The sequence below is a fragment of the Suncus etruscus genome, chromosome 1 (assembly GCF_024139225.1).
Source record: "Suncus etruscus isolate mSunEtr1 chromosome 1, mSunEtr1.pri.cur, whole genome shotgun sequence".
NCBI classification, from domain to species: domain Eukaryota; kingdom Metazoa; phylum Chordata; class Mammalia; order Eulipotyphla; family Soricidae; genus Suncus; species Suncus etruscus.
The window spans coordinates 72,313,202-72,329,150 of NC_064848.1; the positions used below are offsets into that span (position 1 = coordinate 72,313,202).

The 15,949-nt window shown below is 38.5% G+C and overlaps 1 protein-coding gene across 1 annotated transcript in view; it reads right to left on the minus strand.

Annotated features, from left to right (window-relative positions):
• The window catches only part of ERP44 (endoplasmic reticulum protein 44), a 91,541-nt gene continuing 75,592 nt past the window's right edge, over nt 1–15,949 (minus strand). The window contains 3 exon segments of the mRNA XM_049770262.1: nt 1–235; nt 2,388–2,493; nt 14,061–14,202. Coding sequence (XP_049626219.1) covers nt 134–235; nt 2,388–2,493; nt 14,061–14,202 — 350 coding nt within the window. The 3' untranslated portion in view covers nt 1–133.

Genomic DNA, 15,949 nt, shown 5'->3' on the forward strand with positions numbered 1-15,949 from the left:
TTTAAAACCCAAAACTTCTTTCAGTTTATTCAAAATAAAAATACACATAGAATTATGAAAATATAGGTTTACTATTTCCACCACATACAATGATGTTGCTGTTTAAAAGGCTTGCAAATTGTTTTTCAAGTTTTTAAAGCTCATCTCGATCTCTCAATAAAGTATACCTATATTCACTGGGTGCTAGCTTCTGGAAGGAGCTCTCTGGCGGTCTGCTTGCTACATCTTGAACTTCCTATGAGAGAAAGAATAAAATGTTTTTATTTTTAGATAAAATATTGAAATAAAATATTTAAAATCAACATATTTTATGGTATTATGATATTTCAATAAGCTTGAAATCTTGCTTTTTCCCATTCAAATATCTTTAAGATTGTCTGGGACAGGTTTGCCACAGAACCATTAAATACTGTCCCTGAGGTATGGTGGGGAGAAAACAAAACACCTAATACTTGGATATTTTCTACAAACTGTTCTAGAGGTAACACAGTCCTGGACTAAGGTTCCCTAATGTCTTTGCTCTTACAACTGACACATAAGTGAATGTAAGGTACCTACTATTTGTAACTGTCTTGCTAACAACTATTTGTAGCTGTTTTACTAACAATTACCAGGATGCCAAAAAAAAATCTTAGTTGGCACAAACAAGAAAGCACTTCAGAAATTAATTCTATAGCGTTTCACTCTTGCAGTAAAAGTTGACAAAAATACACAAAGGAAATTAGAATTACTTCGAAATTCAAAGAAAAGGCTGTTTACTGTCTTTTATCTTCACATGAACCTTTCAAAGCAAACATGAAAACCCGATATAGTATCTCAGGCACTACCATTCAGTATAGAAAGCAGCGCTAGCAAGAAGCAAGACATCTACAAATGCCCCATTTTATAATGTCCTGCTTCCCTGCACAGTGACTCATGACTGCGTGCGTGCGCGCGCGCGTGTGTGTGTGTGTGTGTGTGTGTGTGTGTGTGTGTGTGTGTGTGTGTGTTTCTGGAGCTCTCAGGAGACCACATGTGCTGCCGGAGATTGAACTGGTGTTGGTAGTGTGCAAGCAAGACCTTGACCCTAGTACTATCTCTTTGGCTCCAACTAATATAAATTTTTGATAAGTAACTGTAAAACATTCTAAATCATTTTTTGCTTTGTTTTAGAGACACACCCAGAAGGTTAGGGCTTATGCTTGACAGTGCTTGGGGGACTATATCGGACCCTGGAGACCAAACCTGCGTCAGTGCAAGCAAGGCAAGTGCCCTATCCACAGTACTATCCCTAGTTCTCGCATTCTAAATCGTAAATAAAAAGCTGCATTAAGTCCTAAATTTTGAACATTATGGGTGTTCCACTGGTGAGAACTTCAAAGAGAGTTTACCAAAAGAACTCTATCATTTTTTTTATAGTATAACTAATCTCCCAGCCACAGAGGAAGACGTCAACAATTAATGGAATCTATTGATTTCCTTACATTCTACTTCTATTTGATGAACTTCATCAGTTTAGAAGATCAAGAAATTATAATGTAGGACTGGAACAGTGGGCAAGGCAGGTAAGGCCTTGCACAGAGCTGACCCAGGTGTTATCCCTGTCATCCTATATGGTCCTCTCAATACCACCAGGTTTTGATTCCTGAGTGCAGAGCCAAGAGTAGCCCCTGAGCATTACAGGGTATGACCAAAAACAAACACAAAAACCCCACAAAAATTATAATGTAACTATCTTGCAATTCTCTAAGTATTTTTTTTAATTAAAAGGAATATATAATCTGTGTATTGTCTTGGGCCAGAGTAACAATACAGTGAGTAATACATTTGCCTTGCATGCAACTGACCTGGGTTCAATCCAAGGCATCCTATGTGAGCTCCCGAATCCACCAGGAGTGATCCCTGAGCACAGATGAGTTTGCCTCCACCCCTCAAAAAATATTTTTTTTCTAGAATTTGTCCACATTATTTTGTTGTTTTGGTTTTGGTTTGGGGTCACACCTGGCAGTGCTCAGGACTTACTCCTGACTCTTGTTCAAAAACCACTTCTGGAAGGCTAAAGAAATCATATAGGGTATGGGTATCAAACTTAGGTTGTTCATGTGCAAGGCAAGTACTCTATTGCTTGGGCCTCACGTTCATATTTTTATTTGTTCTTAGTTCATACCCTAGTGATGCTAAGGGGTTGCTTCTGGGAGAATTAGGAGTTGGGGTCAAGCCTAGGTATTCATGCAAAATATATTTCCAGTCTTTTGAGCTATCTCCTCTCCTCCATCCTATTCAGGATATCTTTACAAGTATACTGAAGATAAGGAACTCAGCTCCATATAAGAGAACAGATTTTCTTATCATGGACTAAAAAAAAAAAAAAAAAAAAGAAGAGCTGTTACTGAAAAACAAAGTCTTACCTCTTCTCCTGGGGCTTTATCAGTTGGTTCAGGACCATGATGAAATTCTCTGTGCAGTTTTCCAGAATGTAAGTCAAACACAAACTGCTTGAGTTTCCCAGGAATTCTAAAAACAATGTCAAGTAAAACTTTAGGTGATGCTATTTAAATGGACTTATTTCACTTTGACCAACTTTACAACTTAAAAAAAAATGTGTAAAAATATGTCTATCAGGCCAGAGAGCTTAGTGCTTATGTTAAAGAATTTGTCTTTAACTTAACATAGCTGCAGCTGAGACATCAATTGGAACCCCAGCATCCCATATGGTCCACTGAGCAATGCTAGGAGAGACCACTATACACAGCGTACCAAAAACAAAACCAGAAAAAGGAAAAAAAAAAAAGATATATATAATTCCACCACACTATCATAGTAACTTATTAGGCCACTCACATGTTGAACACTTTTATATCACTCTAATCTTTATATTTAAAACTCAAAATATATGCAAACAATCCTGGTTTGATCCCCTGCCCATACACACACACTGGCAGGAGTGATCCCTGAGTCTGAGATGCAGTTTGGCATTCTTTTCTGGCACTTATATCACAGAAATTTTTAAACATTTATTATCTTTAAGAGACACATTAGCATAGTTGAAGATACTGTCCTAAAACTTAACCATCCTTATAATTGGGCATTTATATATTTTACCTAATTAAAATATGAAACTTGAAAACTTTGGTTCTACCAATAGCACTAATTAGATAAAGGTATTAAGAACTAACAACTTAAAAGTTGAGGGCTCTGTTACAAAGTAGTAAAGCCTGGAAGTAGTGAAAGCCTGGAAGAAAAAGCATAGTTCTGTCACTTCAGCCAGTGCAAGGGTTTATGCCCCATAACCTGCATTTTAATTCTTGTCACAAATATGAAAAGCAGAAGCTTCTTATTTAAATACATAATGAAGTTTCAAGGTATCAAGATCTCACTAGAGGGGCTGGAGCGATAGCACACCAGGTAGGGCATTTGACTTGCTGGCCCAGGTTTGATCCCCGGTATCCCATATGGTTCCCCCAAGCCTGTCAGGAGTGATTTCTGAGTGCCAGTAGAAACCCATGAACCACCGGTATGGCCCCTACTCCAACCCCAAAAAAGATCTCACTAGAGCGCCTTTGCTTCTGTGAAATTAAAGTCCATGAGAGCATTCACTGCCAGTAGAAACCGTTTTAAAACCAGGGTAAAGGTAAGGATTTTTGGGGGGAGTGGTGGAATGGGCAGACCCTCTGGTGCTAGGGGGCTACTCTCTGTAGAGTGCAGTACCAGGGATCAAACCAGAGCCTCCAACATGCAAAGCATTTGCTCAGCCCTTTGAGTTATGTCCCTGGCTTAGCCTTTTTATATTTTTCTTAAACACGGAAAAATTTCCTTGCAGCCTCTTCATTTGCACGTGCAGTTTCATTGGTGCACCAAATGCAAAAAGCATCACTAAAGATACTGTCCTAAAACTTAACCATCCTTATAACTGGGCATTTATATATATTTCCCTAATGAAAATAAGCAACTTGAAAAACTCTGGTTCTACAAAATGCACTAAGGAGAAAAGGGTGTTAAGGATTAATGGCTTAAAAGTTGAAGGCATATAACAAAAGGCACTCCTTTAGTGGAGAAAAGTTTTTCTTGATGGCTTTAAATTAGCCTGAGGAAATAACATATGAAGCAACACAACTCACTTTATACTGACTTCATTGCCTTCATTATCAATCAGTAGAAGCAACTGTATTGCATGTAGGTGAGCACCACTACAGAAAAGAATACCCTGAGCTAAGAGCCTTTTTCTTAAAATGAACACCATGAATTATAATTGATAAAGAAATCTTAGGCTAGAGAATAAAAACTCTTGACAGAGTGTTCTAATTCTAATTACAAAACATTAATTTTGCTGTTATCTACCTATTTAATTTGGGGGGTAATTATTACAGTGCCAGGGACTAACCTCAATGGCTTATGCATGCAAAGCATACGGGGTACTGCTAAGCTACATCCCTGGTCCATTCCTCCTCTTCTGTTTATTAAATTCTTGGAGCATATTTATCTTTTACTAACAACACTGTTTTGAGGGACCAGAGAGGAAACTTACTCAGTGGCTGACAGCATGCTCTTGTGCAGAAGGCCTGGGTTCCAGCCCTGGCACCATCAATTTTGTACCAATGGCACAGAGTTAGGAGTAAACCCCCACACTGCCAAGGGTGGCTCAAAACCAAATAAAACGTGCTTTGATACTTTGATAAGAAAAATACTCTTGACTAATAGCTAGTATTCCTGCAGAAATGGAGTACTTCCCCATTACTTCAATTTCTGCTCAAATGAATTTCCTTGACTGAGACCTTGATACCTTGAAACTTCATTATGTGCTTAAACCAGAGGCCTTCTGCTTTTCATATCTGTGACAAGAATTAAAATGCAGATTTAAAAGAATTTGAATGCTTTCAGGAGGATTGATGGACTCTTAAGAATCATTACGTTTTTGGTTGTAAAGAGTAGCTGTCTTGGGTTAATATTAACGTTTCTTCTTTTCTTTCTTCTCTTGAGTCCCTGAAAATGTTGTTTCTTTCCTTAATAACTCCCACTGAGATGTACCAACCAATAACTTCATTGTACACCCATTCTGGCTCCCTGCTAATTCCAATGCAACAGAGACCAGCAGGTGCCAAGTGCTCAGTTTACAGATACAAATGACTGTCAGGTAAGGTATTGACAGAGCATACCGCCTTTGAAAGGTTCTCAGGTGCTGAGGAAACTGCACATGTACCAGAGATGAACAATGAGAGAATATCAATTTTAATTTAATCTGACAACATCTATTGTCATCTACAGCAACGTGCTAAAATCTAGCCATTCAATCCAAATACCATAAGTGGTATATAATGTTAAGATAAAGCTTGTTATTTATTAAATTCGAAATGATCACAATTAATACAACATGAATGGCTTTTACGAGCCCAAAAATAATTTGTAATGAAATCTTTAGTGCAACAAATTCATAGAGGACGCTAAAACAGACATCTTTTTCTCTACTTAGATTCATCAAGCTCCTTCTTATCGAGAAAGAAGAATAAAATGCTGAGGGAAAAGGCAAAGATGGAGATTATATATATATATATATATATATATATATATATACACACAAACTGACGTGACAGAAAAACAGATATAAAAAGGAACTTTTTACTAACTTGTGACCAGAAGCTATTCATTACTATTAAGTACAATTAGTAAGCTAATACAGGCAAGAAAAGAGATATAATTATCTGCAAAAAATGAAAGTAAATTAGTTTATTGTATTTCCATACTTAAAAGCATGATTTTTTTTCTAATTAGAACACCTAAGTGTTCTCCATTCTTCAAACACTTAATTTTTATACAATCTTTGTTTTAGGTGGTGAAAATTTTAGAAATGAAATGCACAACATGAAATGCATAATTAAATCAGCTTTGAAAAATGCTTATGAGAAGTACTTTAATCTTATACATATTAAAATTCACATTTTTAATGCTTATAGTCTGTAATTTTTAACATCTGCATGTAACACCATGTTACTACCCTCACCAACAGGATTAGCACTATTCTAACAGTCTTTTTAGTTAGACCTTTCTTTTTTTTTTTTTTTTTTTTGTGGTTTTTGGGTCACACCTGGCAGTGCTCAGGGGTTTTTCCTGGCTCCGTGCTCAGAAATTGCTCCTGGCATGCACAGGGGACCATATGGGACGCCGGGATTCGAACCGATGACCTTCTGCATGAAAGGTAAATGCCTTACCTCCATGCTATCTCTCCGGCCCCAGTTAGACCTTTCTTTCCCTTCTTTCCCACTTCTTTAATTACTGCTCTGCTCTCTTCTTAAAAGTTTGCCTTTTCATGGGGCCAGAGAGAGAGCATGGAGGTAAGGTGTTTGCCTTCCATGCAAAAGGATGGTGGTTTGAATCCTGGCATCCCATATGGTCTCCCAAGTCTGCCAGGAGCAATTTCTTAGCATAAAGCCAGGAACAACCCCTGAGCACTGCCAGGTATGACCCCCCCCCCCCAAAAAAAAAAGTTTGCCTTTTCCAGTATGTCACGTATATAAAATCATACAGGATGTAATCCTGAAAGTAGCTTCTTTTGCTTAGTATATTGCATTTGAGAGTTACCAATTTTATTTCATGTGTAAGAAAACAAAATTGTTCCTTATTGCTGAATAGCATTCCACTGAGTGGATATACCATAATTCTTTTACCCAATTTCTAACTAAAGAGCATTTAAAATTCTTCACCATTTCTGCACATGTTTTTTCATACGAACCCAAGTTTTTTGTCTTTTTTTTTTTCCTACTTAGTTTTTAGGCCAAACCTGGATGTGACAGGATTTCTTCCTAGCTCTATGCAGGACCACTTTTGATGGGATACCAGGATCAAACTCAGGTTGGCTGCATGCAAAGCAATTAACAACTTATACATTTTCCTATCTCTCTAGCCCCTCACTTCTTTTCTTTATCTTTCTTTTTTTGTTTTTGTTTTTGTTTTTGGGTCACACCCAGCAGCGCTCAAGGGTTACTCCTGGCTCCATGCTCAGAAATCGCTCCTGGCAGGCTCTGGGGACCATATGGGATGCGGGGATTTGAACCACCGTCATTCTGCATGAAAGGCAAACACCTTACCTCCATGCTATCTCTCCGGCACCTCTTTTTTTAAATTTTAAACAAATTTTGGTTTAGGGCCACACCTGGTGATGCTTTGCAGGGCCAGTTCTCCCTCCTCCTATTTTATTTTTTCTAAGAAAAGTACTGAGCTTAGGGCCAGAGTAATAATACAGTGGGTAGGGCACTTGATTTGCATCTGTTCAACCCAGGTTCAAACCCAGCATCCGTATGGTCCCCTGAGCACTGCCAGGAGGAATTTCTGAGCATCACTAGGTATAGCCTCCAAAACAAAAAAAAAATTAATTTTTTGACATTTATTCTAAATCAAGAAACAAATTATATGTTTTATACATAGTAGATAATCTTTACCTAATTTCTGATCTTAAGAGGAAATACTCAGTCTTTCACCATTAAATATGATAGCAATTGATTGTGGCAATTTCCATATATAGCTAATCTGATGGGTAGTTTTACCATGATGGATGTTGAATTTAGTCAAAAATTCCTTCTACACATGTTGATATGATTTGTATTTTCTTATTTGTTAATTAGCATGCTGAATTCCATTCGCTGATTTTTGAACAGTGAGCCAATTATACACGCTAGGATAAAAGTCACCTGGGTGGGATATATCCTATCTTTTTATATTTGACTGAATTCAGTTTTCTCTACATTTAACTGAACTTTTGCAATAATGCAGTATACACACATTTAATTTTTTGCAGTGTTAAAAACACAAATTTATCATATAAAAACTTGGATTTGAATTCAATTATAGTCTTAAGTGTAATATCTTAAGTATCTTAATAAAATACCTCATAATAGCACTTATATCAGACACTATTTTAAAAGCTGCAGATTTACATAATCATAATTTACTGCTGATCCTATGAAGTGACACTTCTTGTTTCCATTTTATGGATGAAACTAAAGCACAGAAATGGTAAGGAATTGTCAGTGTGATATAAACAGTATGTAACCAAATGGAATTTGAACTAAGCAAAACTGCACCTAGAGTCTGAGCACTTACTCAAAATGTTGCATTATATTGTTTAGTGAAAACTTGAGTCTACTTACAAAATCTGTCTCTTTCCTTCCTTTCCACCCATTCCTGCCCCTTTCTTTCCTAGGCCATATCTAACAGTGCTCAGGGTTACTCCTGCTCGATTACTCAAGGATTGCCCTGGGTGATGCTCAGAGAAGCTGGAGTGCTGGGGAGCACTCCAGCCTCTTGCATGCAAGCTCATTTATTAAGTAAAGTGAAACAATGTAACATGAAAACAATATTTATCTTATAGGTATGTTATAAATTGAGAACACGTATAAAATATAAAGTAGGACTGGTATAGCACCTGGATCTGACAGCATTTGACAGTATTTTGCTGATAGAACTAAGTAAGGTAAAACATACTAGACTAAATTACAAAATATGAAATATTTATTGGTAAGTAATTAAGGTCAACTGGATAATATTAATGAGAATAGATAATATATTAATATGAAAGTTATGATAATCATGAGAATGACATTAATATGATAACCAAATATCTCATTAGTATAATAATAAAATTTACTTAAATATATATACACCCACATATACTATATATGTACATATATACAGATATAAAATCCAATGGTTTGTAAGGAAATAGCTAGAAAATCAAAACTGAAGATGAATAGGAAAGGAGATACAACAGAGCAAGTAAGTGGGTTGTTAATAAGATATAACCCTAATAAGCTGGTAGATTCATTCAAAGTTGTCAACTCTCAAACTTTAAAGAAGAGCAAAGAGAAATGAATTAATCAAAACAACTACTAAATATCTGTCACAAAGAAGTTGGTAAGAAGTAATGAAAAAGGGCTGGAGCGATAGCACAGAGGTAGAGCGTTTGCTTTCCATGCAGCTGACCCAGGACGAACCTGGATTCGATCCGTGGTGTCCCATATTGCCCCCTGGGCCAGGAGCAATTTCTGAGCGCATAGCCAGGAGTAACCCCTGAGCGTCACTGGGTGTGCCCCCCCCAAATAAAGAAACTAAATTAAACTGTGTAAAGAAGTTTCCTCATTACCTTTATTTTTCCACTTAAGAAAACAATCATTTGGGTAAAAAAAAAAAAAAAAGACACCATTTAAAAAATGTGAACAAAACCATATTCTCGAGTTGGTCTTTAATGGCGACTTTACGTTTTTCTCTTCCTCTCCTGCTAATCCTTTATCATTCCATCCCATTCCTAGCTAGTTCCTTCTAAGCTTAAGGAGGCAGACTAGCTCAACACAGGAAATGAGTGAACTGTTCAATGTGCTACTTTCCCTCCTAATATTAGTTGTGCTCAGCCCCTCTGCTCATCACCCCCACCCTCACCCTGCCATTTTATGCAGCCAACCAGTCACAGCCAATTCTCCCAGCAGAGTAGTGTTAAAGTGATTTGGAACCAAAGACTTAAATGCCCAGAGCTGGGGAATTCATTAGCATTAGGGTAGCCTCATCCTTTTCCCAAGGAGCTATCTGAAGGCTACCCAGCTGTTTTATTCTGTCACTGGGATTCCAGTATCTAAGAATTATTGAATGAAGGACAGTTGGCAAGATATGTGGTGGCCACAATTTGTTAGGAGATAAGTTTCTTGGGGGCTGTAGAGACAGCACAGAAATAGCACAGAGGAACGGGGTTTGCCTTTCACGTGGCCACCCCAGGACAGACCCGGGTTTGATTCAGAGCATCCCATATGGTCCCCCGAGCCTGCCAGGAGTGATTTCTGAGCGCAGAGCCAGGAGTAAACCCTGAGCACCGACGGTTGTGACCCCCAAACAAAACAAAACAAGACACTCCCCCCCTTCTGGGCAATAAATCATTTCTTGGACCTTCACTTAGATGTGCGCGCGCACACACACACACACACACACACACACACACACACACACACACAATTCCCTATAAAAGCAATAGTTTGAAGTTTGACAAGAAATCTGAACATTTAAAAAAATAACTTGGGCCGGGAAGGTGGCGCTAGAGGTAAGGTGTCTGCCTTACAAGCGCTAGCCAAGGAACGGACTGCGGTTCGATCCCCTGGCGTCCCATATGGTCCCCCCAAGCCAGGGGTGATTTCTGAGCACATAGCCAGGAGTAACCCCTGAGCTCAAACGGGTGTGGCCCGAAAACAAAAACAAAAAACAAACAAACAAAAAAACCTTAGAATTAGCTAGTAAGTACAGTCTCTTCTAATATCTTTCACATTATTTGTTTCTCTTAACTTTTTTTAATTGAATCACCATGAATTCAGAGTTACAAAGTTATTCATGATTGAGTTTCAGATATACAATGCTCTAACAACAATCCCTTTACCAGTGTCCACTTCATTCAACCAATAACCCGTTTTCTTCCTGCCCTTGTCCTGCCTTTATGGCAGACACTTTTTTTTCCTTCCCTCTCCTCATGTTGAGATAAATAAACTGGGAAAATTACAATGGCAACATTCCGTAAATATTATACATATTGAATGCAATCCCTGTAAGTTTAGTTATGACATTTTCTAAAGATATAGACAACCACTCCTGAAATTCATATGGAACAGTAATTTCCCCCATGTTCCCAACTCTCCCTAACAGAAAAAGCAATCCTCAGGAAAAAGAAGATGGAAGATCACTTCCCAAACTTCAAACTGTACTAAAAAGTGGTGATCATTAAAACAGTATGGTACTGGAAAAAAGACACACCGTCATTCAGATGAGTATCCAGAGATACTCATCCAGAATCCATACACATCCAGAGATGAATCCAGAGATAGAGCCTTAGGTATCTGGTCAGTTACTCTTTGAAAAAGAAGCAAAAAGAAAAATGAAAAGAAGTAGATCAATGGGTCTGGTGTGGTGGCACAAGCGATAAGGAATCTGTCTGCCTTGAGGGACCATGGTTCTATCCACTGGCATACCATATGGTTCCCCAAGCTAGAAGCGATTTCTGAGTGTATAGCCAGGAGTAACCCCTGAGTGTCACCGGGTGTTGCTAAAAAAAAAAAAAAAAGTAGATCAAGGAAATCCTCTTCAATAGTGTTTGGGAAAATGGGCCAGTCACACACACACACAAACACACAGACACACACACACACTAACACCCCAACACCAATTCAGACCTCTTTCTAATATTGGGAAAACACACACACACACACACACACACACACACACACACACACACACACACACACACACACCAATACCAACACCAACTCAGACCTCCTTCTAATTCCATGCACAAAAGTCAAATCAGAATAAATTAAAAACCTTGATAAAGACCCAAATCTGGAAGATACATTGAGGAAACAGTAGGCAGAATTCTCCATAATACTGAAGCTAGAAGCCTCTTTAAGGATGAAATTTCGACGTTTGTGACGTCAGGCTGGGAAAATCTACGCTGGCCCAGTGGGGCCTGACTATGAGAAACTGTGAGTGCTGCCTGTGTGTGTTTGTCTCCTGTCCTGTCTCCTAAACCTCTAGGGAGTGGGCCGAAAAGGGCCCAGAAAATTCACTCTCCCAGAGGCTCATTGAAGGGGCCAGAATGCCAAGGGACTGCTTCATAAAGTGAAAACCGGCTATAAGCAGTACTTCACATTAGGCTAGTCCCCTGTTTGTGATGTCAGGCTGGGAAAATCTACGCTGGCCCAGTGGGGCCCGACTGTAAGAAACTGTGAGTACTGCCTGAGTGTGTTTGTCTCCTGTCCTGTCTCCTAAACCTCTTGAGAGTGGGCCGAAAAGGGCCCAGAAAATTCACTCTCCCAGAGGCTCATTGAAGGGGCCAGAACGCCAAGGGACTGCTTCATAAAGTGAAAACCGGCTATAAACAGTACTTCACAGAAAACTAGTCCCCTGTTTGTGATGTCAGGCTGGGAAAATCTACGCCGGCCCAGTGGACCAGACTGGGAGAAACAGTGAGTGCTGCCTCAGAAGTCTTTGTCTCCTGTCCTGTCTCCTAAACCTCTTGGGAGTGGGCCGAAAAGGGCCCAGAAAATTCGCTCTCCCAGAGGCTCCAGAAGAGCACTTAGTTCCACTTCGCTACAAAAACTGGAAATCGAGCTCCCATACGATCCAGCTATACCACTCCTAGGAATATACCCTAGGAACACAAAAATACAATACAAAAATCCCTTCCTTATACCTATACTCAATGCAGCACTATTTACCATAGCAAGACTCTGGAAACAACCAAGATGCCCTTCAACAGACAAATGGCTAAAGAAACTGTGGTACATATACACAATGGAATATTATGCAGCTGTAAGGAGAGATGAAGTCATGAAATTTTCCTATAAATGGATGTACATGGAATCTATTACGCTGAGTGAAATAAGTCAGTGAGCGAGAGAAAAATGCAGAATGATCTCCCTCATCTATGGGTTTTAAGAAAAATGAAAGACATTCTTCAATAATAATTTTCAGACACAAAAGGGAGAAGGGCTGGAAGTTACAGCTCACCTCATGAAGCTCACCACAAACAGGGATGAGTTTAGTTAGAGAAATAACTACATTTTAAACTATCCTAATAATGAGAACGTATGAGGGTTATAGAAAGCCTGTCTAGAGTACAGGCAGGGGTTGGGTGGGGAGGAGGGAGATTTGGGACATTGGTGATGGGAATGTTGCACTGGTGATGGGTGGTGTTCTTTACATGACTGAAACCAAAACACAATCATGTATGTAATCAAGGTGTTTAAATAAAATATATATATTTAAAAAAAAGGATGAAATTTCACTGACCAAGCAAATGGAAGATAAACTAATAGGACTATATTAAATAAGAAGCTTCTATACCTCAAAGAAAACGAAGACCAGAATACAAAGACAGACCACAGACTAGGAGATATTATTTGCACACCACTCATTTGATAAAAAACTAATTTCCCAGAAAAAAAACATCCAACTCCATACAAAAAGGGAGAGAAGAGATGAATAGAAACTCTCTCAAAGAGTGTTCAGCAGGGCATATGTGGTACCAGAGATCGAATCAGAGCTGTGCAAGATAAGTGCACTTTTTGATGTTGGACCTCAATGGTTGCACACATTATTCGAGTGGGGAGGCAATACCCAGTGGTGCTGCGAGGTCAACCAGTTCGTTACTCTTGGGGGGTTTCAGTAGTACTCAGAGGAGTTTGAGGTGCCGGCATTAAATCCATGCAAGCATGTGCTCCAGCCTTTCATATTCTGTTTTAGATTGTATATACATATATATATATATATATATATATATATACATATATATGTATATATGTAATACATATATATATGTATATATAAAATATAACTTAGTTAAGTTTATGATCCCGGGACTTCAGGGATTCAACATACTCTGATGTGAACCCTATACCTGACACCATTACCTGTGTGGACTTCTGTGAATTACTCTCATTTGTTCTGCCTGGAAACTTTCAGTGACTCCAGCCACTAGAACTACCCTCTTTCTCTTCTGTTATTTTGAGCTTGAATCTTCAGTATACAAGTTTGTAAAGAAATGCTGCATAATTCTTACACACTATCCTTGCTTTCTCACTACAAAGGAATATGATTATGTCCTTTCTTTCACTTCTCATTCTCACTCGTTCTTCAGGCTTTGGGTGTGTGCTTGGGGGACCATATGCAGTGCTGGGAATCAAACCAGGTAGTCACGTGCAAGGCAAGCACCTGAACCCCTCTGTACTATCTCTTTGGATGCTCCTTTCCACATTTGGTTGTTTTCTTTCTTGGTTACTCTCTTTGAGGTATTGACAAAGAACAAGTTCAACTCAGAACTAATTAATCATAAGACAAAATATTTCTTTCACAGATTAAACCCCAAGCAATAGAATCCCTAATGCTGGCATTTCTTCAGGGTTATATTAGAATGCTCATAGACAATTATACTCAAGAGTGAAAGAAAATGAGCTCCTCTCCAAATAACAAATGTTTTTGTTTCAACAAAGATTATGCAAATATCCAAACACATATAATTAATTTTGAGACATAGCAGTAAATAAGTAATTAAAATGACTACTTACAATACTTCCCGGAAGTCTCCAAATACATACATATGCTTAAAACTGTCGATCGCTATTACAGGGCAATCTGATGGCGTTTTCTGTATGTGCAGAAGAGGATGTCTGAATTTGTCACAGTCAGCATGTAAAAAGTTTATTGTACCTTTTAAAGAAATAAGAGTTTGAATAGGAAGATTTGAATCAACTTGATTGTATTCTCATTAAATTGCAAGTTCATGAAAAATGGCACACGAAAAAAAAAAGAAAGAAAGAAAAGTAAAGTCAACATGCTTTGAGCAGGGGTCTCAAACTCAATTTACCTGGGGGTCGCAGGAGGCAAAGTCGGGCTGAGGCAGGGCCGCATAAGGGATTTTGCTTACCAAATATTGCAATAAAAATCGCATTAATAAGAAAAAAAAATCGGAACTGCTCGGGGTATGCGAATGTTTAATGCGATTTTTTTCTTACTAATGCGATTTTTTTTTTTTTTTTTTTTTTTTTTTTTTTTTTTGGTTTTTTTTGGGTCTCACCCGGCAGTGCTCAGGAGTTACTCCTGGCTCCATGCTCAGAAGTCGCTCCTGGCGAGCACGGGGGACCATATGGGACGCCGGGATTCGAACTGATGACCTTTTGCATGAGAGGCAAACGCCTTACCTCCATGCTATCTCTCCGGCCCCACTAATGCGATTTTTATTGCGATTATTCGGTAAGCGAATAATCGCAAATACTGAAATATTTGAAGGTCAGCCATAGGCCACAAAATGTTGTACAGAGGGCCGCAAAAGGCCCGCGGGTTGCGAGTTTGAGACCCCTGTAACATAGATAACATAGAGTAACATAGATAATAAAAATTAAAGCAAAATACCTTAGTATTTTAGGGAGGTAGATTTTAGTTTTTAGGGAAAAGAGTATAATTTTACTTCTTAGAAACTAAATGAACTCTGCCTGAATCAAAAATCTATAGTGAATTTGATATTTTCTTTAAGTGGGCATATTCATCTGCTCTGAGGATTACCCACCATGTCTGAGGAATAAGTTCCTAAAACTCTGATTTCCATGAGGATCCTCCATAATCAGAAGGTTCATATTTTGGAGGTCATCAGAGCTATCATCTTCATTCTCTGTGCATGGTGCTTGCCTGTGAGATTGACCCATTGCCACATTTGTAGTGTGTTTTTTTTCTGCGTGTTATGGTGGGGCTCATTAGTTAGAAAAAGCATGAGCCTTTCTTGGCCTTTTCTAAATTCCTAAAACTAATACACTAGCTATTCTCGGGTAAAAATCATCAAGGATATCCTCCTGTTACATACTGATTGACTTAATCTAATTAAAATCCAGCTCTCAATTCTTATTAAGTTATTAACCTACATGTGATTCTATGAAGTATCTTCAGTTCCTTTGGCTGACTTTCTTTTACTATAAAGGGAGAGCTGCTGTCCCTATAGCTTAAATTCCTTTTCTAACATGAGGTAGTCTACATAGAACATTCAACTTTTTTTAAATTTAGAAGTCCATGTTGTTGTTGTTTTTTTTTTGTTTGTTTGTTTGTTTTTTGGGCCACACCCGGTGGTGCTCAGGGGTTACTCCTGGCTATTTGCTCAGAAATAGCTCCTGGCAGGCACAGGGTTACCATATGGGACACCGGCATTTGAACCAACCACCTTAGGTCCTGGATCGACTGCTTGCAAGGCAAACACTGCTGTGCTATCTCTCCGGGCCCAGAAGTCCATGTTAATCAGAACATTTTATATAAACTCAGCTGTTTCTCTGGAAATGGATAGGGACATAAAAGTATAAAGGTACTATGAGAAAGTGCTCTCAACTAACAGCATCCAGATATTGTGATTTTTAGGGAGCTAAAGTCATCGCAACTTTTAGATTTTCATTGTCCCTGTTTCATACTAATGTCT